At 36.3% G+C, this 27,795-nt stretch overlaps 2 protein-coding genes and 1 long non-coding RNA gene across 7 annotated transcripts; 1 reads left to right on the plus strand and 2 right to left on the minus strand.

The window, feature by feature from the left end:
* The first annotated feature begins 12,880 nt into the window (after nt 1-12,880).
* Nucleotides 12,881-17,115, plus strand: LOC110639795 (uncharacterized). 4 transcript variants are annotated; one of them, XR_009149534.1, is made up of 7 exons: nt 12,881-13,355; nt 13,438-13,592; nt 13,905-13,947; nt 14,038-15,187; nt 16,014-16,173; nt 16,292-16,501; nt 16,645-17,115. It is a non-coding gene; the product is annotated as an uncharacterized LOC110639795 (long non-coding RNA). The 4 variants fall into 4 exon arrangements; XR_002491965.2 differs by having other exon boundaries at nt 14,038-14,102; XR_009149533.1 differs by having other exon boundaries at nt 14,038-16,173.
* On the minus strand, nt 17,096-22,237 carry LOC110639792 (lupeol synthase-like). Its single transcript, XM_058148763.1, has 17 exons — nt 21,873-22,237; nt 21,584-21,769; nt 21,415-21,504; nt 21,142-21,339; nt 20,947-21,031; nt 20,695-20,861; nt 20,425-20,613; nt 19,429-19,542; nt 19,111-19,353; nt 18,913-19,011; nt 18,530-18,586; nt 18,393-18,439; nt 18,163-18,306; nt 17,921-18,098; nt 17,699-17,779; nt 17,500-17,583; nt 17,096-17,251 (listed from the first exon to the last, which is right to left on the minus strand). The coding sequence occupies exons 1-17, from the start codon at nt 22,071-22,073 to the stop codon at nt 17,129-17,131; spliced, it is 2,286 nt and encodes a 761-aa protein (XP_058004746.1). The 5' UTR covers nt 22,074-22,237; the 3' UTR covers nt 17,096-17,128.
* Nucleotides 22,238-25,026: 2,789 nt separating this feature from the next.
* LOC110639793 (F-box/kelch-repeat protein At3g23880) lies at nt 25,027-27,632 on the minus strand. 2 transcript variants are annotated; one of them, XM_021790878.2, is made up of 2 exons: nt 27,470-27,627; nt 25,027-26,630 (listed from the first exon to the last, which is right to left on the minus strand). In XM_021790878.2, the coding sequence occupies exons 1-2, from the start codon at nt 27,494-27,496 to the stop codon at nt 25,419-25,421; spliced, it is 1,239 nt and encodes a 412-aa protein (XP_021646570.2). In that variant the 5' UTR covers nt 27,497-27,627; the 3' UTR covers nt 25,027-25,418. The 2 variants fall into 2 exon arrangements, with proteins under 2 accessions (XP_021646570.2, XP_021646571.2); XM_021790879.2 differs by having other exon boundaries at nt 25,209-26,627; nt 27,470-27,632.
* Between the last annotated feature and the right edge of the window lie 163 nt (nt 27,633-27,795).

The raw sequence follows: 27,795 nt of genomic DNA on the forward strand, positions 1-27,795 counted from the left end.
GTTGCCTTTCTCTTCTCTTATTCGTGTCATTGTCCTCACTCATTCTTGTTGAACAATAATAGCATATACCTTATTCAGATTGGGTAACGGCTCGGTGCTCAAGATATTAGCACGCACAATTCCATAACTTTCTTCATCCAAACCCATCAGAAATTGATGAACTCTTTCTTCTTCCCTTTCTTTTCCAACTCAGCAGTGAGATTGCATCTGCATCCACCACAGTTGCACAATGGTATCTTGTCATAATTGTTCAATTCATCCTGTATGGTTTTAAGCCGTCTATAGTAATTGACAATGGTCTGTCCACCCAGCTTACAATTTGCCAAATCTGGCCTCAATTGTTACACTCTCAGTCCATTCCCAATGGAGAAGCGCTGCCTTATGTCCTCCCATATGTCATGACCTAACCTATGGGCCGGACCGACACTAGAACTTGGGCCAGCCTAAAGCCCCCGAGGCCCGTAGTAAGCTTAACTATTCCTCAACCTAACTCTAAGGCCCATTTGGGCCCAATTTCAAGAATTCAACCGAACAGAGTCCAGCCATAAATGGACTATTTAACGGGGAGTTTTTGACTCACCTGACCTGTAAACACAATATATAATCTTTTGGGGAGCTCAGCTCACCCTCCACATAATCAAATGTCATAAAAATAAATGGGAGCTCGGCTCCCTCATCCAATCCAACCATACATGTATTTAATAAGTTTACAGACCCAACATGACAATTATATTGCAGACCCAAATCAAATAAATATTTCTAAAACATGCGAAAATTCTAGGAGTTAACAAAATTATACAAACATGAATAGATGACTTGTGAAGGAGAAAAGCAGGTTAACCACAACAATGATCCTCCTGTAGCCTGAAAAATATTGAACAGGAGTGAGTGTTCGACTCAGAGAGTAAAATATCAATTTTAACCATAATCTCTATAACTATCTAAAACTAATGCACCCTGTAGAGTGAAATGCAACATCATCAATATTTTCACATCATAACAACAGAAAGGTAATTTGGAGCACTCACACACACCCGATAATGTCAAACCATACATATATGGGAGGTGATCTCCTATACAGCCCTCTTAATCCAACCTCTGCCAACGAAGATCTCAAGCCTTACTTTCGCTTAATAAACCAATACGGGGTCCCAGCGAAGAACTCAAGCCGTGTCTACCCCAAAGGACCGGGTCCCAGCGAAGATCTCAAGCCGTGTCTACCCGTCCTGTCCATATCCAACACTATACCACACGCACGCTAACGCACACACACTGCTCCAAATTACCACAAACAACATCCATGGCACTTTAACATTTATAAATGCAATGTAAAATATGCCTAGTGTTTAACTATATAGATACATATTTATAAGTGATGCATGGGCATACTTGAATATATAATAATATCGAAATTACAATTAAAATTAATATTTTACTCACAGACTTAATCGCAATCACTATGGCAGCTGGGAGGAGGAAGAAGGTTGTCCTGGCTCACCTATGCTGATTTCGATCACGGGAATGTGCTCGGGACGTCTGACAACAGTGGGGTAGCCAAAATCTCGACCCAATTTCGAGACTTTTTCGGTAGCCTGTCTGTCTAGTCGGAAATTTACAGACCTGGGCAACTGGCGAATTTCCGTGAATTGAAGGTACTTACACGAAGCCCACAACACAGGGGTTAGTACATAATTTTTACGAAATTTTCTAAGCTCATTTGGTGCTCGAAAAAACACTACGAAGTTTCATGGGACCCACCGAAAAACGGTGTTAGAAAATGTTGAAATTTATATTACCATGAAGCTCTCGATGAGTGGAGCGCTCTGGTACTCTCGGTTTTCTCGTGAGGTTCACGGTTTGCGAGAAATCTAGCCCAAAAGTCGAAATGGGCTAAAACTTCCCAGGCAAAAATTGGATAAACCGCTCGATGGATTTTGGTGATCTTAGTGTCTATGGAAAGCTCTCGAGGTTTAGATATTGTTTGACACAAGACCCGGTCCAAACAGTGGCCGAATCGATCGAATTTTGGTCGGGAAGGTAATGCGTCGCGTTGCTGGAGGGGCGCCGGTGAGCTGGGGAGGCTGGGGCGGTGGTTGGCCGGCGTGGAGAGGAGGGAGGAGAGAGAAAATGGGAGAGAGAGGAACAGAGATGGGGCACGCACGGGGAAGAAAGAAAAGGAAAAAAGAGGCTGGTTCGATTCGATCGGTCCGATCCGATCCGGTTCGATTCGACCGGTTCGATTTAGGATACCCAAAATTGAATTTTTACTCTGCCTCGGGACCAAAAACGAGGTCCAAAAATTTTTAAAAAATTCTAGAAAACTCAAAAAAATTCGTAGAATCCAAATATAATTTTAGTTTTACCATGTGGTCTTTAAATTAATTTTTAAAAATCATTAAAGTTTTATATTTTCGAAAAATCGAACCCGATTTCTAAAACTCAAAAAATCTCAAATAATTTCCCAAATTTTAAATAAAATAAAATATTAATATTTATCCACAAAATAATAAATTTAAAAATTAGGGGCGTTACATTCTTCCTCCCTTACAGAAAATTCGTTCTCGAATTTTACACAAGGCAGAATAAAGTACAGAATTACACATTGAATAGATAAGGGTATTTGCTACACATGTCCCGCTTTGATTCCCAGGTGCACTCTTCCACTGACTGGCTCCTCCACAGAACTTTAACAATGGGGATCTGTTTTGATCTTAGCTGTCTCACTTGGTAGTCCACTATGGCTACCGGTTGCTCCTTAAATATCAGGTTTTCTTTCAGCTCTATTACATCCGACTGTAACACATGAGAAGGATCAGGTATGTATTTCCTGAGCATGGAGATATGAAATACAAGATGAACATGAGAAAGATTGGGTGGTAACTCCAACCGGTAGGCAACTGCTCTAACTCTATCAGTAACCTCAAAAGGTCCAATATACCGAGGTGCCAACTTGCCCTTCTTTCCAAATCTCATGACTCCTTTCATCGGAGAAACCTTCAAGAATACGTAGTCACCTACTGCAAACTCCACATCCCTCTGCCTGGGATCGGCATAACTCTTCTACCTGCTGAAAGCTGTTTTCAATCGTTCCCTAATTAAAGGAACTATCTCTAAAGTGCACTGCATTAGGTCTACATCATGCACCTTCGCTTCTCCCATTTCCTTCCAACACAGAGGAGACCTATACTTTCTTCCATATAGTGCCTCATAGGGTGCCATCCCTATGCTGGAATGATAACTGTTGTTGTAGGCAAACTCCACCAAGGGTAACTGATCATCCCATTGACCTCTAAAATCCAAAAGACACATGCGAAGCATGTCTTCCAGTGTTTGGATTGTCCTTTCAGACTGCTCATCTGTCAGAGGGTGGAAAGCGATACTAAAGTTCAACTGTGTGCCAAGTGCCTCTTGCAACTTCCTCCAAAATCGAGAAGTGAACTGGGATGCAATCTGACTATTTCTCAAATATAGAGCCGGGCATACTGTGCAACAGAATATGTGGTTTTCATAGGCAAGAAATGAGCTGATTTAGTTAAGCGGTCTACAATTACCTATATCGAATCATATCCCTCCGTGGCACGAGGCAACCCAGTCACAAAATCCATAGTAATCATTTCCCACCTTCATTCTGGGATAGGGAGCTTTTGCAGCTTCCCTGACAGCCTCTGATGTTCAAATTTCACCTTCTGACAAGTCAAGCACTTGGACACAAAGTCTGCTATGTCTCTCTTCATGCCATTCCACCAATAACTATCTTTCACATCATGATACATCTTGGTGGAGCCTGGGTGGATATTGTACAGTGTATAGTGTGCCTCTCGCATGATTTCATTTCTGAGATTGTCCACGTCGGGCACACATATCTTGAAACCTTGCATAATGGTGCCATCACTGGCAAACCCAAACTCACCACCTTCACCTTGCTGTACTCTTTCTATGATCTTTATCAGTTGTTGGTCTTTGTGCTAGGAAACTCTGACTCTATCTCACAAGTCTGGCCTCACTGAAAAATGAGCTTACAATACCCCCTCATTTGAAAGATCTAAGATCAGACCTTGATCCATCAACTCATGTATTTCTTGAATCAACGGTCTCTTCTCCGCTGATATGTGCGCTAAGCTGCTAGAAAATTTTCTGCTCAAAGTATCTGCTACTACATTGGCCTTCCCAGAGTGGTACTGGATGGTACAATCATAGTCCTTCAGAAGCTCCATTCATCTCCTCTATCTCAAATTTAAATCCCTCTGTTGGAAGATGTACTTCAAACTCTTGTGGTCGGTGTATATCTCGCACACTTCACCATACAGGTAATGTCTCCAAATCTTTAGTGCAAAGACTACAGCCACCATTTCCAAATCATGGGTGGGGTAGTTCTGCTCATGCCTCTTTAGCTGCCTTGAAGCATAAGCCACTACTTTTCCATTCTGCATTAGAACACACCCTACGCCAACCCTGGAGGCATCACAGTACATAGCATATCCTTCACCACTCATCGGTAGTGTTAACACAGGGGCGGTGGTTAGACACTCCTTAAGCTTCTGAAAACTCTCCTCACAGTCATCTGTCCAAATGAATGGAACATTCTTCCGAGTTAACTTAGTTAGGGGAGTTACTATCCTGGAAAAATCCTGCACAAAACGCCTATAGTAGCCAGCTAGGCCCAGAAAACTTCGCACTTCAGTGACTGTTGTAGACCTAAGCCAATCAGTTACAACCTCAATTTTCTTGGGATCCACTTGAATGCCTTCACTAGAAACCACGTGTCCCAAGAATGAGATGCTTTCTAGCCAAAATTCACATTTTGAAAATTTAGCATATAGTTGGTGCTCCTTCAAAGTCTGCAACACCATCCTCAAATGCCGCACGTGTTCTTCCTCGGTCCGAGAGTATACCAAAATGTCATCTATGAATACAATGACAAAACGGTCCAGGAATGGCCTGAACACCCTGTTCATCAAGTCCATGAAGGTTGCTGGTGCATTAGTGAGTCCAAAAGACATATCCAAGAACTCATAATGACCATATCTTGTCCTGAATGCTGTTTTGGACACATCCTCATTCCTGATTCTCAATTGATGGTAGCCTGATCGCATATCTATCTTGGAAAAGAATCTAGCTTCTTGGAGCTGATCAAACAGATCATCGATCCGAGGAAGTTGATACTTATTCTTCATAGGCACCCTGTTCAGCTGTCTATAATCAATACACAACCTCAAGGACCCATCTTTCTTTCTCATGAATAGAACAGGAGTGCCCCAAGGTGAAGTGCTCGGACGTATGAAACCCTTGTCCAAAAGCTCCTGTAGTTGCTCCTTTAGGTCTTTCAATTTTGCTGGTGCCATCCTGTAAGGCGGCATTGATATGGGGTTTGTACCCGGCACAACATCAATGCAGAACTCTGTTTCCCTTCCTGGTGGCAATCGTGGAAGCTCCTCAGGGAAGACATCCATGAATTCTCTGATAATAGGAACATTTTCCATGTTGACACCTTCTACAGATGTATCTCTCACCAATGCCAAATATCTTTGATATCCACGCCTCAACATTTTTCTAGCACTAATTGCTGATACCAAATTTTATGGAGCCACGCTCCTGTCACCATCAAAGCTAAACTCTTCCACACTAGGTATGTAGAAATACACCTTTTTGTTCCTGCAGTCTAAAGTGGCATAATGAGTTGCCAACCAATCCATTCCCAAAATTACATTGAAGTCCATTACTGGTAGAGGAACCAAGTCTGCTGGGAGGATCTTTCCATCCACTACTACTGGGCTACCCGGAAAAACCATATCTACATCTATGTTATCACTAAGTGGGGTAGCTACAGACAAAGGGCATTCTAAAGTTATAGGGTTCCTACCCAATCTCATGGCAAACACTGGGGAGACAAATGAGTGCGTAGCACCCGGATCTATCAAAATACGAGCCTCATAGGAACAGACTAGAAGAATACCTGCCACAACTGCATTGGAAGCCTGAGCATCCCAGTGGGTCAGGGTGAAAACCCGTGCTTAACCTCTACCCTGCATTGCAAAACCCTGATACTGACTTCTACCTCCTAATCTGCCTCCAAATCCATGTCCTCCTTGTCCTTGGCCCTGTTGGCTACTGAACTAACTGTCTGCCATGCTGGAAGCACTAGGATACAGCCGACGAGGAACATTTGCAACAGAACCCTGTGACCCCATCTGTGGCTCGCTGAACACGAGGCATTCCCTAGCAAAGTGACCTGGCTGGCCACACCTGAAACATACTCCTGAACCCATCATACAAGGTCCTGAATGTCCTCTTCCACACTGTACACAAGGTGCAAAGGAGGATCCTGAACTAGACCCAGAACTGTTGTACCCTGAACTGTGACCACTGCTGGATCTGTACCCTGGTCTAAATCCTTGAGACTTGTGTCTAAAACCACTCTTCTTATTCCTACTTCTTCCTCTATAATCACTTTGGCCTCTGCTATCCATAGTACCCATGTGGGGAACACCTGAAGAACCCTCTGATCTATTTTTCTTTGCCTTTCCACTGTCGTCTCCAGTATAGCTAATCTCAATCTGTCGGGCTCGATCAACTACCACGTCAAAAGACTGATCAGACATCATGGCCAGGTTTGCATACCTCCTGTCTAGCCCTTTTAGAAACCTTTTTACCTTCATACTTTCTGTAGCTACTGTTGTAGGGGCATATATGCTCAATTCCAGAAATTCTATAGCATATTCATTTACAGACCTGCCATTCTGCCTTAAGGCCTCAAAGGCCTACTGCTTTTGATCTCTGAAACTTTCTGGCACAAACCTGTTGATAAACAGTTCCATAAACTGGGTCCATGATAAACCTTCCATCCGAGGTAATATGTAGTCATTCATCCATTGTCTAGGCATAGGCCCCATAACATGCTGCACACACTCTATGAGCCTCCTATCAGCCAACTGCAACTCCATCCCTGCCTGTTTGCGGGAATCCAAAAATCGATAGGCATCGTCTGACACATCATAAGTACCAGGCACCAACTTTTTAAAATTAATTATTTGCTTATAAGGTTCCCCTCTTGGTGCTGTGGACTGCTACTGTTGGGAAGGGTGGACCATATACTGTGCCATCATATCGATGGTTCTCTGCAAACCAGCTAGAGTAGTTGCCATTGGGTCCATGGGACCCTGTGCCATAAAAGACTGATCCTGAATTGGTGGCAGCTGCTCTTATACTTGAGCAGCTATAGGCCTCCTACCCTGCCTCCTCGAGGCAGGCGCCTTATCTTGTGCCAAAACCTCGTCAGGCACATTGGGTTTTGGTGCAGTGGCAGCTCTCCTGCTTCTATGCATTTTCCTGAAATTCAGCAGCATTAGCCCACAAAATTTCAAAACTGCATATTACATAGCTCTATAGACTCATATTTACACACAATATATAAAGCAGAAACAAGAAGCAAAGATGACAATGCAAGACGAATGTGGACCCTATATTCCACATGTGACTCCTATTAGACTCTTCCCAACACTTTAGAAAATTTTCCCTATAAATCTGGAGCCTAAGCTCTGATACTACATTTGTCACGACCCAACCTATGGGCCGGACTGGCACTAGGATCTGGGCCAGCCTAAAGCCCCCGAGGCCCGTAGTAAGCCTAACTATTCCTCAACCCAACTCTGAGGCCCATTTGGGCCCAATTTCAAGAATTCAACCCGATAGAGTTCAGCCATAAAATGGACCATTTAACGAGGAGTTTTTGACTCACCCGACCTGTAAACACAATATATAATCTTTTGGGGAGCTCAGCTCACCCTCCACATAATCAAATGTCATAAAAATAAATGGGAGCTCAGCTCCCTCATCCAATCCAGCCATACATGCATTTAATAAATTTATAGGCCCAACATGACTATATTACAGACCCAAATCAAATAAATATTTCTAACATATTTAAAAATTCTAGGAGTTAACAAAATTATACAAACATGAATAGACGACCTGCGAAGAAGAAAAGTAGGTTAACCACAACAATGATCCTCCTGTAGCCTAGAAAAATATTGAACTAGAGTGAGCGTTCGACTTAGAGAGTAAAATACCAATTTTAACTTTAATCTCTATAACTATCTAAAACTAATGCACCCTGTAGAGTGAAATGCAACATCGTCAATATTTTCACATCATAACAGCAAAAAGGTAATTTGGAGCACTCACACACACCCGATAATGTCAAACCATACATATATGGGAGCTGATCCCCTATACAGCCCTCTTAATCCAACCTCTGCCAGCGAAGATCTCAAGCTGGACTTTCACTTAATAAACCAATATGGGGTCCCAGCGAAGAACTCAAGCCATGTCTACCCCGAAGGACCGGGTCCCAGCGAAGATCTCAAGCCGTGTCTACCCGTCCTGTCCATATCCAACACTATACCACACGCACGCCAACGCACACACACTGCTCCAAATTACCACAAACAACATCCATGGCACTTCAACATTTATAAATGCAATGTAAAATATGCCTAGTGTTTAGCTACATAGATACATATTTATAAGTGATGCATAGACATACTTGAACATATAATAGTATCAAAATTACAATTAAAATTAATATTTTACTCACAAACTTAACCGCAGTCACTGTGGCAGCTGGGCGAAGGAGGAAGGCTGTCCTGGCTCACCTATGCCGATTCCGATCTCGGGAACGCGCTCGGGATGTCTGACAATGGTGGGGTAGCCAAAATCTTGACCCAATTCTGAGACTTTTTCAGTAACCTGTCTGTCTGGCCGGAAATTTACAGACTCGGGCAACCGTCGAATTTTCGCGAATTGAAGGTACCTACACGAAGCCCACAACACGGGGGTTAGTACATAATTTTTACGAAATTTTCTAAGCTCATTTAGTACTCGGAAAAACACTACGAAGTTTCGTGGGACTCACCAAAAAACGGTGTCGAAAAATTTTGAAATTTATATTGCCGCGAAGCTCTCGATTAGTGGAGCGCTCTGGTACTCTCGGTTTTCTCGTGGGATTCACGGTTTGTGAGAAATCTATCCCAAAAATCGAAATGGGCTAAAACTTTCTGGGCAAAAATTGGACAAATCGCTCGATGGATTTTGTGATCTTGGTGTCTATGGAAAGCTCTCGAGGTGTAAATGGTGTTTGACACAAGACCAGGCCCAAACAGTGGCCGAATCGGCCGGATTTTGGCCGGGAAGGTGAGGCATCGCGCTGCGCATCGCGTGACTTCGCGCGCATTTTCCTGGCGTTCCAGGCAGAGGCCGACGAGGGGGATGGTTGCTGGAGGGGTGCCGGTGTGCTAGGGAGGCTGGGGCGGTGGCTGGCCTGCGTGGGGAGGAGGGAGAAGAGAGAAAACGGGAGAGAGAGGAAGAGAGACGGGGCGCACGTGGGGAAGAAAGAAAAAGAAGAAAGAGGCCAGTCTGATTCGACCGGTCTGATCTGGTCCGGTTTGATTTGGTCGGTTCGATTCCGGGTACCAGAAATTGAATTTTTACTCTACTTTGGGACAAAAAACGAGGTTCAAAAATTTCGAAAAAATTCTAGAAAACTCAGAAAAATTCGTAGAATCCAAATATAATTTTAGTTTTATCACGTGGTCTTTAAATTAATTTTTAAAAATCATCAAAGTTTTATATTTTTGGAAAATCAAACCCGATTTCTAAAACCTGAAAAATCTCAAATAATTTCTCAAAATTTAAATAAAATAAAATATTAATATTTAACCATAAAATAATAAATTTGAAAATTAGGGGTGTTACACTATAGATCTCTTACATTCTCCATATGAGAAATAGTTGAACGTAAACAGGGCTCAATGGTGTTGAACACCCATGAGATAAGCATGGAATTGACTGTCCACCAATCTTCAATTTCCACCGAGTCATCTGCCGGTCGTTTAACAGTTCCATCTATGAAACCATACTTCTTTTTGGCCCTCAACACAGTCCGCACTGCCCGTGCCCACTCTTCATAATTTTCTCCCTTTAATTGCACCTGAGTAATTATGTTACCTGGATTGTCATTAGAGCTCAAAGTATAAGGACTGGAAGTTTTCTTATCAGAACCAGTAGTCTCTTCATCTTTGGGAGCCATGGCTCTGATACCATGAAGAAAACAGAAATATTGAGGCCGAAAAGATACCCCTTTCTCATTAACATCCCAACATATATACAGCTCAAAGACTCCTACACAAGAAAAGACTCCTACTAAAGATAAACTTCTATATCTGTACAAAACAAGATTTCCTATATAAAGTAAACTACTAAAAATACATCCACTGATATAGCTAAAGATCCTAAAATACAATTCCTTTATTTGCTGCATAATTTATGCTATCCAATATTTGCCTGAATACCTCTACTTTCGGAATTGTTTGCTTGAAAATTTTCTCTCTAAGAAACTGCATAATTAATTAACAACAGAAAATCAGAAAAACAACACTGATGATTGGAAGACTGATTAACAAAAACAACAGAAAGAAAAGGAAAATGGTAACAGTACCTGTTTTTGCCAGAGGTCAACATTGGGCTTCACTTGAAATCTGTTATTCCAGAAATTTTGACGAGCTTCTTCAACCTCAGCTTTCTCTTCAGGGGCACCAGCATCAGGATCATATTCCCATATCCGCCTTCCAAGAAAGTTGTTTGTACTGAATATGCCCGTATTTGATAATAAAAGAGACTAGAGAGCCTCAAAACAGTGCTATAGAGTCTGTTCTTGGAGACCAAAACGTAACAGTCCCTTAATTTGGGGACATTTTGGGACTAATTAATATCCCTTCACTATCAAGGAGCTCCATTGGCCTATGAAACAGCAACAGCAGCATTAAGGAGGAGTGTCCTCTTATTCTCAGCCTTGCGGGCCCCAGATAGCTATTGGCCTGTTACAAATTCTGGCTCTTTATTCTTCTTACCTCCATTGGTGATTATTCTTTTCTTCTTCTTCTTCTTTTTAATTATTATTTGCACTTTATTATTTTTATCCTGTGATCTTGCTGGTGTTTGTTCTGTAAATTACAGGTTATCTAAATGCAATGATCTCCGAAGAGCATCGCAAACAAATCCTGCGTTACCTATACTGCCATCAGGTATAAATAACAAATAAATACATTAAGAAGCGACTAGATTTCAAATATAAACTAATAGACATATATAATATACAGAATGAAGATGGCGGGTGGGGGCTGCACGTAGAGGGTCATAGCATAATGTTCTGTACTGTTCTCAACTATCTCTGCATGCGAATGCTTGGAGAAGGTCCTGATGGTGGAAGAGACAATTCATGTCAAAGAGCACGCAAATGGATTCTTGATCATGGTACTGCAACTGCCATACCCTCCTGGGGAAAGATATGGCTTTCAGTAAGACAGCTCTCAATTATCAATTACACGTTTTTTCCTTGTTAATAACATTTTAACATCTTAATTAATAAAATTTTCTTTCGGATGATTAAGGATCTTCAATCCAGCAAGCAAGCATAAATAGAGGCTGGTCAATGGCAAATATCATGCTTCATAAGTCCCAAGAAAATGAAAAAGGAAAGAATTATAAAAAAAAAAAAAATTCTTTAACTTTAATAAAACATACTTTTGAGATTTCTTCTTCAAATTAAATTTTATGATTTTAAGATTCTTTGTTTACATTTTAAATCTAGATCATATCTATAAATTTGTATATTTAACGCCTAAAAATCATTGAATCAGCAATTTAATGCTATATTTGGATTGAGAGATTTGACTATATGGATTTGAATTTAGATTTAAAATAACTATTTTTACTTATAATGCATTTCCTGGAAATTCTGTCATTAGCCAAATAAAAGATTTTTTTAATTTATGAATTTCAAATTCTAAATTTTAAATTAAACATTTGAAATTCAACTTTTAAATCCAAATCATAGAATTCAAAGTTTAGTATTTGTCTCATAATGTAAAATATTAGATATAAAAATTCTGAAAACCCTTGAACCATTTAAAAATTTTCAAAATACCACCCCACTCACCACCAAAAAAAAAAAAAAAATAAATAAAACTAAATAATCACATTGTGCTAATAGCTTAGTGATTGAATATAAATATTGCCCATTGATGACCCAAACTCCTAGTTTATTTCTGTTAGAGTTATAACCTAAAATCCTAGTTAATTTGGAAAACTTTTTTCTAATTTGAGTGGGAGAAATATTTACTATATATAGTAGAACTCTTATTTTAATGTTATTTCTAAATTAAATGAAACTCCTAATCATATTAAAATTAAGAAAATTAACACTATAAATAGGAAAATGATGAAAATATTATTTACTTTAGCATGTAAGGAGTGACTTTGTCCATAGAGAATAGCTGATTTTGCCAATTGCTGAGGATTTAGCTATATCCATTGATGAGGGACATTTGCTCATTGCAGTTGTAATAACCTGAATTTTAAAATATAAATTTTATATTTTTTTCATAGTATTTAAATATTATTTTGATATTGTCTAACTAATTTATAATTTTGTAATACTTTCATTTATATATTTTTAATGTTATTTCTAAACATATTTTATAAGTTATTCAATAGTCTAATTTTAATTTAAATGATTAGTTTTAAATATTAATATTAAATCAAATAACAAATATATTATTTCATTATTGTTAACCTTGGCTCTAAGATTTGATTTAATTGTTATTAATTTGATTATTATCATTATTATCAATATTATTTATTGTATTTTCTTTATTATTTAATTATACATATATTTGTATTTTGGGACCCAAGTTATTTTGGACTTGATTAAAAAATCATGAAAAGTTCAAGGACTAAAAGAGTAATTAAAAGTAAAAAAAAAAAAAAGAATTTTCAAAACTGCAGTAGACCCTCCCCCCCCCCCTTTTTTTCTTTCTCTCTCCTCGATCTCACTCCCTCCCTCACTTTGTCTCTCTCGTCTTCCCTCCTACCGGCAAACCAGTGACACCGATGGTGGACCACCGAACTCCAGTGTCAACCGGTAAGCTCCACGGCGGCCGGCGAAGATCTGATGTGTTTTGGAGGAGAGAGAGTGACACGAATCATCACCTTCTAAGGTCGATTTCGATGGCTCTTGGTAGCAGCTAGACCTGTAACTGGTGGCAAATGACTCCTCTACCCTCTAGGTTCCTTTTCCGACCTCTCTCACTAGATTCCATAGAGTTTTCTGGCAATGGAGAGAAGAGAGAGAAAATGGGTGATAGCAGCTTTCTAGCCATTTTCTCAATGATCTGACCTTTGGATCAAAAATCCAAGACCACCGTTGAACTCAGAGCGACGAAACCTTTGAGATGAAACTGGCTCCGCTCTAATCAGACACCGTTTGAAAAAAGCGATCATTGGAAGATTTAAATTAGTTGGTGAGATTTTTTATCATTTTCGATTCTTATAAATTAAAAATAATTACATGATAATTATTAACAATTTATGGGTTTCGTTTAGGCGCAATTAGATCAGTGACAACTCGCTGGCACTTGAGATTGAGTTCAGTCCGGTCTGGGTGTTCGGCCGGTTGTCCCAAAAAAGGATTATATTTATAGCCATTCCTAGCATTTTTAGACATTTCGGATGTATTTCAGATAGCAGAATTTGTAAAGGTAATCCCTAACTCAAGTTTTTTGCGCTTTGATTAAGTTATCTAGTTAAATTTGTAAAATATTTTTGACTTAGTAAAATTAAGTAACATGATTTTTATTGATACAACAATGATGTAAAGGACTTCCAGAAATATTTTTATAAGTTTTTGAAGTGTTGAAAATAATTATTTGGACTATAGAGGAGTTAGGGATCCGAGCTAGATTTCGAAATATTAAACCTAGATTAGGTTTTTTGTAGGCCTTAGATAGGCATTATAACTGTTGTTGTGGGCCTAAGGCCATGTGTGTTGTTAATGTTGCGTTTTCTTGCAGGAGGGTTTGGTCCAGTTATAGGGGAGACTCTGCCGAAATTTCAGTAAGACCTTAAAAATTATTTCTGCTTCTTTAATTAAATTAATTAGTTAATTCTGTCATTAAATTGATAGAGGTGATTGTGCCTATATAGGTGATCAGTACCGACTAACTTTTCTTCTTTCCAGCCGAACCAGCTGCAATCGAGTCAACCAGTGTGTGAGTTGGATATCGATTTTACTTGTAATTTCAATATTATTAATTTATATTTAAGGCATCCTCATGTATTCAATTATATGTATGTATATAATTAGTTAAATACTATACATGCTCCTTTGCTGCATATATTATTGAATTTGTTTGTGAATATCGCCTTAAGATAACTTAGAGCTCTATGTGCGTGTTGGCGTGAGTATGGTGTTGATATGGGTATGGGCAAGAGGACGGGTAGTCACAGCTGGAGCTTGACTCGTTGGGACCCGATCCTTTGATATATGGATAAGTCGATGTGAGCATGGCTTTGAGTTGATCTCGCTGGCCCTTGCACATAGATTATTAAGTGAAAGTCCGGCTTTAGTTAACCTTACTAGCAAGTATTGGATCAAGAAAGTTATATAGGAGATCAGTTCCTATATAAGTATTGATATGATACATGGATGTGTGTGTTTTCTGAATTATCTTTTGTGTGAATATTGATTGAATTATGTGAACATATTGTATTTCATACATAGGAATGCATTAGATTTAGATAGTTATAGAAATTATATTTAAAATCAATATATTACTCTTTTAGTCAAATGTTCATTCCTGTTCAAATATTTTTCCCAGGTTATAAGAGAAACGAGTTTATTTTCTAGTCTAACCTGCATTTTCCTTTGCAGGTTGTGGTGCTTCTTAGTTTAATAGCTTTTATTGTGCCTATTTATTTGTTTGTTTATTTATCTATTTGTCTAATTACTAAAACTCCACTGTGACATTAATTTATAAAAATATTGTATTAATTAATGATATTAAATAGTTTGTACATGTTGTGTTTCAGGGTTGAGTTAGACTCCCATAGAGAGGATTTTTTATAGTTATTGGATTGGGTTGGTTCAAATAAATTTACAATATTTTATTTTATTTTATCTGCATGTTGGGCCTGGATTTTGATCCTGATTATGGGTGGGTATACTGAGGCTTACTACTGAACTTGGGGGCTTTAGGCCGGCCCATGTCCTAGTGCCGGTCCGGCCCTTGAAATGTCATGACAGCAGTGGAGAGAGGCTTTGGCCTAAGGTGGAGAAATGACATACAATTCAAGAGTAAGAGATTCTTGTCCATTTGTGAGAGGGCTCTTGCCCATATATTTGAAGACACCATTTGTTGTGTAGCAGTTATAGTAGTAAATATATTGAGTTATGTCTAAAGGAGACTATAAGGATTAACTAATATATTTACTATAAGTAATTTGATGTAAGGATCTCTTTGGTATAATTGGGTTAATGTGTAGTATGAGTAGTATAGTTTTGAACTTGTAATAGATTATTTATTATAGATAATAGTGAAAGATGGCATGTTTGTGAATATAGCCCAAGGGACGACTATGGTTCGGTGATTAATGATTCCCATAGCACTCTGAAACGTGGATAGAAAAGTTAGGAGACTCCTGATAGGTCCAATGGAGCAGGAATGCACTCTTCTAGAGAAGAGCAGACCGATGGCGCTAGCGTGGCTCTTAGAGGTGCATGCTCGAGTGGGTTTGGTGGAGTAATTGGGACTCTTAGTGACACCATAATACTTGAGTTAAAGGAAAAAAAAAAAAAAGACTTCTATTTGAGGGAAGTAGGCCTAGTAAGCTCAATGTAGAAGAAATTCACACCTAAGGGAGAGATTGTTAGGAATATGTAAGTGTGAAATTTCCACATCGAAAAAAAATGGAATGAGTGAGAAACATATAAGTGGGAAGGACTATATACCCAAGGTTTTGAATTGGATGTGGTGTCAAGTCCATAAGTGTGTTTTTTCATAAAGAGCCATCAAGAATATTCTCTCTAGGCACTTTGGACTCCCCGATTTTTAACAATTTCCTTTTTAAAAAAATTGTTGATATATAAAAAGTTGATTTTGTTAATTACCGTTTCTATGCAGCCAACAGCCAATAGTAATGTAGCAACTGATTTCATCTTCATAATGTAAATGGATGATGGTTTTCGGAAGAGTTCTTTCTCTTAATTTGTCGAAGGGCCAACGAGTAAGCAATGGCTCTGTAAAATTATATAAAACATCCCACACCAACGTTTGGACAAAGGTACGAGGACCTCTGCAATAACATTTTATTATTATTATTATTATTATTATTATTATTTTATTTTTTTTTTTCGTCTATAACTTGCAAAATTGGCAAAAATGAATTGGTTATTTTCTAGCTCACTTTTGCACATATATGGCGCAAACTCTTCCAATTGATTTCATCACAAGGTTGGCTGAAGATCTCCTCTCAATTCCAAAATGAGAGGTGTTATTGAAGCAACAAATCTGTTCCCATACAAATATGACATTGGCAGATAAGTCATCAGAAAATAGCATAACATTTTGGCTGCATCAGAGTGAAGAAATTTCATGATTTCAGAATCTAAGTTAAGTCATTCAATGCAGTATTATGAAATTTAACAAAACCTGTGTGGAGTGGAAAGAAACTAAGTATTTTCTGTTCAAGTTTCTTAATGCCTGAATGTGGGCTAACTTTGTTCCTGCATTTATCATTCTCTGTTTACAACAGATGTGAGACTTGAAGATCCAATAACGGTTCATTCCCAACTCCTTTAAACTGCACGTCCTCGTGTAGGGGACACGGTGTTAGGTCAGGCTAGAGAACCTCAAAAGCTAACTTAAGGGTGAAGGTCTACTAACCCATATAACTAGCACCCAAGACCTCCTTACCAACCGATGTGGGACTTGGAGACCCAAGAACACATCATTCAGGATCATGGACCTTGTATGGATTAGATGTATCGCAGTTTGGAGATGTAAAGGATACCCTTGAGACAGGGCAAACAGTGGAAAAATTTGTGAGAATATATTTCGGTTTCAAACATGATTTCCTGGGACTGGTTGCAGCTGTGGTTGTTGGGTTTGGAGCACTCTTTGCATTTACATTTGCCAGTTCCATTAAGGTGTTTAATTTCCAAAATAGTTTTATGCACTAATTGTACTTGTGCATTGCTGTATATAAACTTTATTTATTGCAACGTAAACCTTCTTATTCAAATTCTTTCAGAAGGCAATGGAACATGGTGGCGATATTCTGCCAGAGCCCACAGGGGGAAAATATTCCTATAAGCTGCAAAGTGTAACATGCAATTCCTCATGAAAACTCCCAAAATTTCCTGCAATAATACATTTAATCAATTAATGGTTACTAAGCATTCGAAATGATGAGTACTACATCACATTTATCATTCATCATCCTTTTTAACATTTTTTGTTGTTTCTTTTTGAGTTTTTATTTCATGTTGTCTATCCCATATTATTTTTGAAGTTCAATTTGTTCTGTCTGAATCTACCGAGGGAGAAAAAAAAGAATAGCAATTAGCTAGAATAATAAACTTTTCTCCACAAAGATGGAAAGAATCACCTGTTGGGGAAAATCACCGAGTTCTGTTTGTGAATTGATTAGCAGCTTTGCAGCACGATGCAGGGGTGCAGGGTCTATCTCCGCCTATATTGAAACAGGTGCACAATTGTAGTTATGGCCACACTTGGCTTGTATGATATATATTTATATATAACTCATTGCAAGATTGTCTATTAGATGAAAGAGACGAGTCTCTGACCTGCCCTCCATGAATTAAACCCATCAAAGCCCATGCAGTATGTACCAAGTTTGACCTACTGCCTTCAAGAGGTACGTATTCCTGTATCACCAAGTACAAAGATGATCTCTATATTTTAGTGATATATTCTACTGGTGCATCTTCTTGTCAGAGCTTTCTTCTAAAGAGTTCACATTAGGCATAATAGATACTGTTAGATTGTTGTGATAAAGTGTTAATTACCTTTTTCGGGCATGAAAGGTAACTTTCTCCCCAGCCACCATCCACTCTTTGTGATTTCAGCAGAAAATTCACTCCTTTACGCACAGCTGAGCAATTATGGTATGTCTTGCCAACAGCAGATAAAGCTCTGAGAGCAAACCATGTGCCATATGTGAAGCAGATTCCCCAATTTCCATACCTGTGAAAAAAGTTATATGAAAAATATGAATGATATTATATGCGTAGTAAGGAAATATATATACCATGAGCCATCAGGCCTCTGTATGTCTTGAATGAACTCTGCAGCCTTTGTGATGAAAATTTCGATCTCCTTCTTTCTGTAATGTGGATACAACTTCTTGAACAGAACCAGAGCATAGATAGTTGACGAAGTGCACTCCACATGCCTGAAATAGGATTTTTATTAGCCTTCAGGAAAAAGATTAAAGGAAAATTCCAGTGGAGTTCAATGTTCATTTTTAATTAGTCTTACTCATGCTCAATGACAGCATCCTCAAAAAACTCTATAGGATTGAGCCACTGAAAAAAAAAAAAAAAAAAAAAAAAAAGAAGAAGGATTTTAGTGAACACTTAGTAAGGTTAAATAAATACATATGAGTAGATAGGCACCTCCATCCAAAAAGTTGATGGTGCCGGCTCCCATGCAGGCAAACCGCCATTTTTACTCTGCAATAGAAGTTATACAACAAAGCAGATGGATTCTATGATCAATCCTTAAATAGAAATAACCAAGCAGAAGATTATGCAAATTAATTGGTGTAAACAACCGGCTTCAGATTTACAGTGCTTATATCACTCACATTAGAAGTGTGCGGTTCCATTTTAGTTTGGAGGCTGTTTGGGAATTGGAATTGAAGTAAATTTTCGATATGGTTTTAGTTCAATTCTTTAATGTTTCGGATTTTGATTCTAATTCAAATTTTTTGAAATAATTTTGTACAATTGTGAAAGGTTATTACCTAAATCGATTTTATAATACAATTAATCCTTACCTGAAGAGAAAGTATGACATTAACAGCATGAAATAACTTCTCAGGTTCCATTTTCTCACCAACAATTTTTGTTGGCATCATTGAGAAAAGTAGGCAACACTGTAAGACAAGCAAATTAAAGTTTAGAGTTAAAATGGTTTGGCTATGAGTAATTATCAATTCTCATCTGTTTTGAGGTGTTTGAATAAAGTTTCTTACGGTCAAGCCTTCTGCAGTGCAATCAGAAACTTGCCATCCATGATCTTTATCAGAGAAGGTCCATGCACCTTTTGAGATATGGCGGAACATGCTTTTGAAGTCTCCAGGAGGATTCTCGGAAACCTGAGAATTCTTGATGAAGTTGTGTCCGTCCTTGAGTGTATGCCCTATTTCATCAGACAGGTTGCTAGCCAGCAGAGCTTGGAGGGCAAAACTAGTATCCCATACCTGACTACCAAAACTCTGCATTTTACAAGTTTTTTATTAGAAAAAATTATTCGCAGCCCTCATTAGAATCTAGTTAAATATTGTTTTAACCTGAGCAGTCATTCCATCTTCAGCAACCCACATGAAATCCCAGAACCTTGCAAGATGCTTCTTAAAATATACTCCATTAGGATCTTCAATCCAGCAAGCAAGCATAAATAGCGGCTGGTCAATAGCAAATATCATGTTTCATAAGTCTCAAGAAAATGAAAAGGGAAAGAATTATAAAAAAAATTGCTTGACCTTTAATAAAACATAGTTTAGATTTATTCTTTAAATTAAATTTTATGATTTTAAGATTCTTTTTTACATTTTAATTCTAGAACATATCTATAAATATGTCTATTTAACCCCTCAAAATCATTGAATCGGTAATTTAATGCTATATTTGAATTGAAATATTTGATTCTATATATTTGCATTTAGACTAAATATATTCGCATTTCTATAGAAATTCTTTTTATTAGCCAAACAAAAGATTTTTAAATTTATGAATTTTAAATCAAACATTTGAAATCTAAATTTCAAATCCAAATATTATAATTCAAACGCAACCTAATAGTTAAGTATTTGTCTCATAATGTAAGATGTTAAATATTAAAACTCTGAAAACCCTTGCACCCTTTAAAAATTTTCAAAATACCCAAAAAAAAAAGCCTAAATAATCACATTGTGCTAATAGCTTAGTGATTGATTTGTTTTATGAAAAATAACTTATATGTGGAAAATGTTTTCTATGGCAGAAAATATTTTTCATGAAAATATTTTTCGTTATTTATTTGCAATGTTAAACTACTAGTATGTATTTATATCATGTATATATAAATATTTTTACACTTCAATAAAATTATCAAAGTCAATGAAAAATGACTTCTCTTTTAAAAAAAAAAAAAAGTGGTTTTCTTTAAAAATGACTTCATTTTTCTTTTTAACTAGAAGAAAAAATTTGAAAAATGTTTTTCATCAAACAAATGGAGCCTAAAATTTTGAAGTTTATTTCTTTTTAAAAAAAATTGTTGATATATAAAAAGTTGATTAATTAATTACCTTTTCTATGCAACCAATAGTAATGTAGCGACTGATTTCATCTTCGTAATGTAAATGGATCATTGTTTTCTCAAGAGTTCTTTCTCTTAATTTGTTGAAGGGCCAACGAGTAAGCAAAGGCTCTGTAAAATTATATAAAACATCCCACACCAATGTTTGAACAAAAGTACGAGGATAGTAGAGATCCTCCTGCAATAACAGTACAATTATTATTTTTTTGTCTGTAACTTCCAAAATTTGCAGAAACGAATAGGCTATTTTCTAGCTCACTTTTGCACATAAATGGCGCAAACTCTTCCAATTGATTTCATGATAAGGTTGGTTGAAGATCTCTTCTCTCAATTCCAAAATGAGAGGTGTTATTGAAGCAACAAATCTTTTCCCGTACAAATATGACATGGGCAGATAAGTCATCCGAAAATAGCATAACATTTTGGCTACATCAGAGTGAAGAAATTTCATGATTTCAGAATCCAATTAAGTTATAGTTATTCAATGCAGTATTATGAAATTTAACAAAACCTGGATGGAGTGGAAAGAAACTTGGGATTGCCCAAAACTCAGGGGGAACTGGGTTGGTTCCAGACCAGTCATAGAGACCGAGTATCTATACAAGATATAAAATTTAATCATCTGAACGAAAATTCTATTAATTAAGATGTTAAAATGTTATTAACAAGGAAAAAATGTGTAATTGATTATTGAGAGCTATCTTACTGAAAGCCATATCTTTCCCCAGGAAGGTATGGCAGTTGCAGTACCATGATCAAGAATCCATTTGCGTGCTCTTTCACATGCATTGTCTCTTCCACCATCAGGACCTTGTCCAAGCATACGCATGCAGAGATAGTTGAGAACTGTACAGAACATTATGCTATGACCCTCTACGTGCAGCCCCCACCCACCATCTTCATTCTGTATATTATATATGTCTATTAGTTGATATTTGAAATCTAGTGGCTTCTTAATGTGTTTATTTGTTATTTATACCTGATGGCAGTATAGGTGATGCAGGATTTGTTTGCGATGCTCGTCGGAGATCATTGCATTTAGATAACCTGTAATGTACAGAACAAACACCTGCAAGATCACAGGATAAAAATAATGAAGTTCACATAATAATTAAAAAGAAGAGGAAGAAGAAGAAGAGAATAATCACCAACGGAGGTAAGAAGAATAAAGGGCCAGAATTTGTAGCAGGCCAATGGCCATCAGTGGCCTGCAAGGCTGAGAATAAGAGGACACTCCTCTTTAATGCTGCTGTTGCTGTTTCATACGTTATTTCCTCACCATCCTCTACCTTTACTTTAGGAATTGTTTGCTTGAAATTTTTCTCTCTAAGAAACTGCATAATTAATTAACAATAGAAAATCAGAAAAACCAGACTGATGATTGGAAGACTGATTAAAACAAAAACAACAGAAAGACAAGGAAAATGGTAACAGTGCCTGTTTTTGCCAGAGGAGGTCAGCGTTGGGCTTCACTTGAAATCTGTTATTCCAGAAATTTTGACGAGCTTCTTCAACCTCAGCTTTCTCTTCAGGGGTACCAGCATCAGGATCATATTCCCATATCTGCCTTCCCAGAAAATTGTTTGTACTGAATATGTAAGGGTCTTTGCCACCCTCTGCTATCTTCAGCCTCCACATTTTCCTTCTAGCAAAATATATATTTTTTTTTTTTCTAATCAATAACAAAACCTGATAGCAAAAAACCCATATTTGATAATAAAAGAGACTAGAGAGCCTCAAAGCAGTGCTATATAGTCTGTTCTTGGAGACCAAAACGTAACAGTCCCTTAATTTGGGGATCTTCTGGGACTAATTAATATCCCTTCTGCAAGACTATCAAGGAGGTCCATTGGCCTATTGTAATGAACTTAAAACGTGAAAGCACTTGCAAGTTTAACGTGTGTAGAGACATCCTTTAATTTAATATACAATTAAATTTAAATTAAATTACCTAAAAAAATGTACAATCTGCCCAAATTCTCTAACAAGCCATAAAGGTATAAATGAGTTGAATTACTTATAAGTTATTTGATATTCAACTTAATAAAAGTATTCAACTCATTTTTTTAATAATTGAAATTAGACCTAATTTTTAGATTCATTTAATAAATAAGTTAATCCAAACTCATTAATGCTCAGTTCGTTAAAGTTTGCTAACTAATTTATTTATAAGCTGTTATACAAGCTTGTAAATCAGCTCATTAAACTAAATTGGGAGTGAATTTATTAAATAAACTCGTAAATTAACTCATTAAAATAACTCATATATTAGCTCTTTTATAAGCACATTAGCTTAGCATATTATACTGAAATTTAGATTATTTATTATCTAGTATATTTATTCTATGAAATAATATATAATTAATTATTATTTAAAATTATAATATAATTATATTATTTAAAATATGATTTTAAAACTGAAAGTATAATTAAAAAGTATTTTTTTTAATTAATGACATTGTTAAAATTTATTGAATTAATCATCAAATGAGTTTTAGATAATAATTAATAAATTATAATTTTTTTAATAATTTGATTAATTAAGCTTAACGAACTGAATTCAAAGTCGCAAGCTTAATTAAAATGAACTAAATATAAGTCAAGCTTGCAAGCTTAAATAATGAACTAAATGCAAACTAAACTCGCAAACTCGATAAACAAGTTAAATGTAGACTAAATTCAAGCTCAATAAAATCTAAGCGAATTGAGCTAAAGCTAAATTTGAAGTATTCAAAATTTAGTTCGACTTTACTTAACAAGTTAAATATAAACTAAATTCAAGCTTGATAAAATTTAAACGAGTCGGACTCAAGTTTCAAATTTAACTTAAGTTCTATAAAAATTTAATGAGCTAAGCTTGAAGTATTTAAAATTTAATACAACATTACTCAGCTGGATTCATTTACATCCTTTTTTTTTTTTTGTTAGAAGTAAAGCACAGGCACACACGTATTAGTGATAGGAATTGATCACCATTAAAACCATAGCAATTTTAATAGAATTCTTATTCTCATATAACCCACACTCACACACACTCAACCGATATAGGATTCCAAAAGACTAACTCACTGGCAAATAGGCTTGCCTCGATTTTTTCACTGCAGACTCACGCACATTAACTCTCCTCTCAGTTTTTTGCCTTTTTTTGTCAGAAATAAAATATACATACACATGAGTTAGTAACGAAAATGAACTACCATTAAAACCATGATAATTTAATAAAATCCTTGTTTCCATTTACATCTTTAGATAAACACTTTTATTATTGAATTATTAATTTACATTAAATATGTTATACCCGACCAATAAATACTAATTATGAGTAAATGTAAAACATTGAAGATACGTGACACTCTCTTTTTGTTTCTCTCAATCTCCTTTCTTTTAGATTCTTGAATCTTTTCTCAATTTTCTTTCTTCTATATCCCAATTTCCTTATAAGCAGGTTGGTGTGTGTGATAAAGTTTTTCAATTTCTCATCACACTTCTTCAAATTTCCCATAACTGAAAGACAAATGACAATGAAGATAGTTAACAATGAGAAATAGATTTGAATTTAAAAAAAAAAAAAAAAAAACCATTACATCAATATCTTAATATTGAAGGTATATAATTCATAATTAAAAAAATAAAAATTTATATTTTATGATGAAATTAAGCTCCATTTATTTTTTAAAAAATAAATTATATGAAACATTTTTCATGAAAATAATTTTCATTGTTTAGTTATAATATAAAATTAATAGATTTATATCTGCATGTACGAGTGTTATCACATTTTAATATGATTATTAAATCTAAAAAATGACTTGCTTTTTAAAAAAGAGAAAATTATTTTTCTTAAAAATAACTTAATTTTTATCTTATCATTCTTTTCTAAGTGTCCAAAAGTTAGAAAAAGCAATTTTAAATAAAAAAAAATTAATTTATTTGTTTTATAAATAAACTTATTTATCCAAAAGTTGGAGTTTATTTGATGAGCAGTTACGTATATAACCAAGTACATAAACAAGAGAAAACGTGAGTTTCATGAATAAATTAGAAAGAAAAAGTTCAGGACCTGATACTTGAAAGTAAATCGCAGCCTGCTTTATGTCGAGAATCTGCAACGTTCAACATGTTTAGCGTGACGTTATGTAATTCGTTTTAATCATATTAACTGATTTAAACTCTATTGATTTAAAATATTTTATTCATAAAATTAAGAAAATTAGGCCTCCACCTAAACCATTTTGCCATTCTGAAGGGAAATAAAGAAGGAACACAAACGAAAGAAAGATTCATTTGGTGATCTGTGTATACAAGGCAAAGGATTCCTTGAGAGGATCATGACCTGGTAGACCATGTGGGTTCAAAGGATAAGAGCCAGAAGCGGTGATGATATTGCTGTTAGTGGTTCTTGTGGTGGTGCTGCTGCTGCCCTGTTCAGGCGCACATTATTCACAGGGTCAATTTCTGGGTTTAAATGGACTTAAATGTAGAGGTTCGAACCAATTCGGTCAAAAAGCTCATTTGCAAAAGTACAAGAGCCGATTTGATCTTTATTCCTAATAAGCAATGAAAACAGTAGCAGATGATTATCAAGCTCATATTGTCGGACAATAATCTTGGTAACTTAAACAACAAAGCTGATCCAGACTGTGCAGGTACTGTTATCCAAACCCATCAGACCATGAGACTGCCAAAAGGTATTATTAACAAGAACAGAACCATATTACATTACAAACCCAATAATAAATAAAACAAAATAAAACTATAGGCAGGATACTGGTATTCTAAGCTTGACAAATAGAATAACTTAATGATAAGATATATATGCATCACATTATCCTTACAAGTCACTGATTCATGGCCAGTTAAGATGTAGAGAAAATTTAAGATACTAGAGAATTAAGAAGGGTAAGCTGCAATCTCACCAATCTTTCATCTTTCAATCCCTTTTTTTGATAAGATCTTTCAATCCCTAGTGTAAGAGCTTGTATATCAACCGTAATTATTGGGTGATATAAGACTCTCCATGTATGCAGTTATTATCAACCCTTCTTGACAACCTGAGAAGGAAAATGAGTTAGACTCCTTTACTTTATTCTTGAATAGGGCTGCACTATTCCCATCTAATATCATCAGAACTATACTCTTCTTTGGAAATTGCATTGACATCAAATGTTGAAAATTTAGGATGCTATAAGTGGAAGAAGCTCCTGGGATAAGCATCAACATGGTCCAAGACTCCTTCACACCATATTGGTTCATTATCCATATCTGACTGTTAACGGGCCATAAAGAGCCAACACAGAGAGAACCTTTGCAAGCTCCCAGAAAAACATTTTTAGCACCTACCAGCCGGCCAGGCAGGGGCAACTCCTTGAAGTTCTCCTGAACTAAGTCAAAATAAATTATCACATTTGCTACATGACCAGTACCCCTACGCTTCAGCACCCAATGAGGAGCTCCATTTGCGAGAGTTATCCCTGGTTGGCTAGAATCAGAAGAGAACTCATAAGGGAATACAGTCTTTTCCAACATAGCCCAGGAATTGGTCTTAAGATTATATACAGCAACATAGGTTAACTGTGAACCTCCATCATTAACTGCTGCAAGCACTTTGTAATTATCAGAGAAAGAATCATAACCAAGGCCAGCCATGAATGTCGTAGGGCACTCACAAAAGTGGTTCAATGGTAGCTCCTTATCCTGCCCAGTTGACGGATTCCACAAGATGAAGCGCTTTGGGTTTTTACCATGGCCTAGAAGTAGCAAACCATTACATGAACCAAAGACCTGTGAATCATTGATGTTCTTAAAATCTTCTAGCAGCAAAAGAGGATTAGGAAACCCCACAGTCTGCACAATTAATACATCAGAATCTTCTTCTTCAGCTTTTCTGTGCATGTAGAGAGAAAGCCGTGGCAGTTGTTGTTGAGGTATGTTTGATACTTGGATAACTCCATATTTGCGAGGGCTAGGTTCTGCATTATTAGCTTGATAATTAAGATGCCCAATGGCGAACCCATGACTTGAAATTAAAGAATGCCAGCATCTGTTCACAGCTTTAAATCGTAGCAGTGAACTTAACGGTAGTCTTAGCAGTATGTCACATAGTAAATCCTCAGGAAAATTCAGAAACAATCCTGCCTTTTTTCTTTTTGCATTTTCCATGCCGTTGCAGCTCAGTTGAGAAAATGGGATTTCCTGCTTCATGGATGTACCCGAAAAAAACCATATGACATCTTCTAATGAACACATAAGCAGGTTAAATGATGATTTAATTTATACTTATTATATATAATGAATATCTAAAAAATAACTATTGGTTAAGATGTGGGATTATGATAATAATCCTTTTGACTTTTGTTGTTGCTCATTATGAATCCATCACAATATTATCATTCACACAAAATTAGGGGAAAAAACCAAGAAATAAAAATACTCCAATTGTTTAATGCCTAATAGCTATGGAAAGACTAAACAATCCTAACAGAAACGGGGAAAATATTTTGGAAATAGAAATCATAACCAGGTAGATTATACTATAACACAGTTGGACTAAAATATGGTCCAATGTAATAAATATTATAACAAGTGGTAAGTCAAAAAAAGAACGAATTTCAACCAATTGTACCAGAAAGGTGAATTAGGAAACAAAATCTAAGCCATATAAAACAGAGTCTAACTAGTAAACTATAAAGCTCCAATCTCCAAAGACGCAAAACCATTTCACAACCTCAAAAGCAAAGTTAACCAGGAAAAAAAGAAAAACCCCTTTTCCCCTTTTGTCACCAACAACCAAACAAGCCCAGGAGTAAGTCCCAATCCGATCCAAGCAAAAGCATCGAGGATGTGTTTCTCCCTTTCAATTGATTTTTTTTTTTTTAAGGAAAACTTAATAATAATGATCAAGATCAAGTTCTAGAAGAAATTATATTATGAAATTGTATGGCAGAAACAAATTTGAATGAACAAAAATATTGACAGAAAATAAAATAAACAAATAAAATCCAGTGAATTTTGCTAAGAGTTAAAAAAAAACTCACAGATTTTGGGTGATTTGCATCTTCCATGCAGAGTCTGAAGCAAAACCCTATCGTCCACGCGAGGGAGAGCTTCGCTCAATTTGGTGAAGGAGCGGGCGCGTGAAAGAGAGCTAGATGATGAAAACGGGGCAGTTTACTTAAAAAGCCATATACTCCATTTTAACAATAATAATATTCAATTATATATATATATATATATATATATATATATATATATATATATATTAAAATTTTTAAACATATTATTAAAAAAAAGTTTAACTTAATTTATAAATTGATAAAATAAATTTAAAATTTTAAAAATAAATTTAATATCTATTTACAAC

This window comes from Hevea brasiliensis, chromosome 6 (genome assembly GCF_030052815.1).
Source record: "Hevea brasiliensis isolate MT/VB/25A 57/8 chromosome 6, ASM3005281v1, whole genome shotgun sequence".
Lineage (NCBI taxonomy): Eukaryota > Viridiplantae > Streptophyta > Magnoliopsida > Malpighiales > Euphorbiaceae > Hevea > Hevea brasiliensis.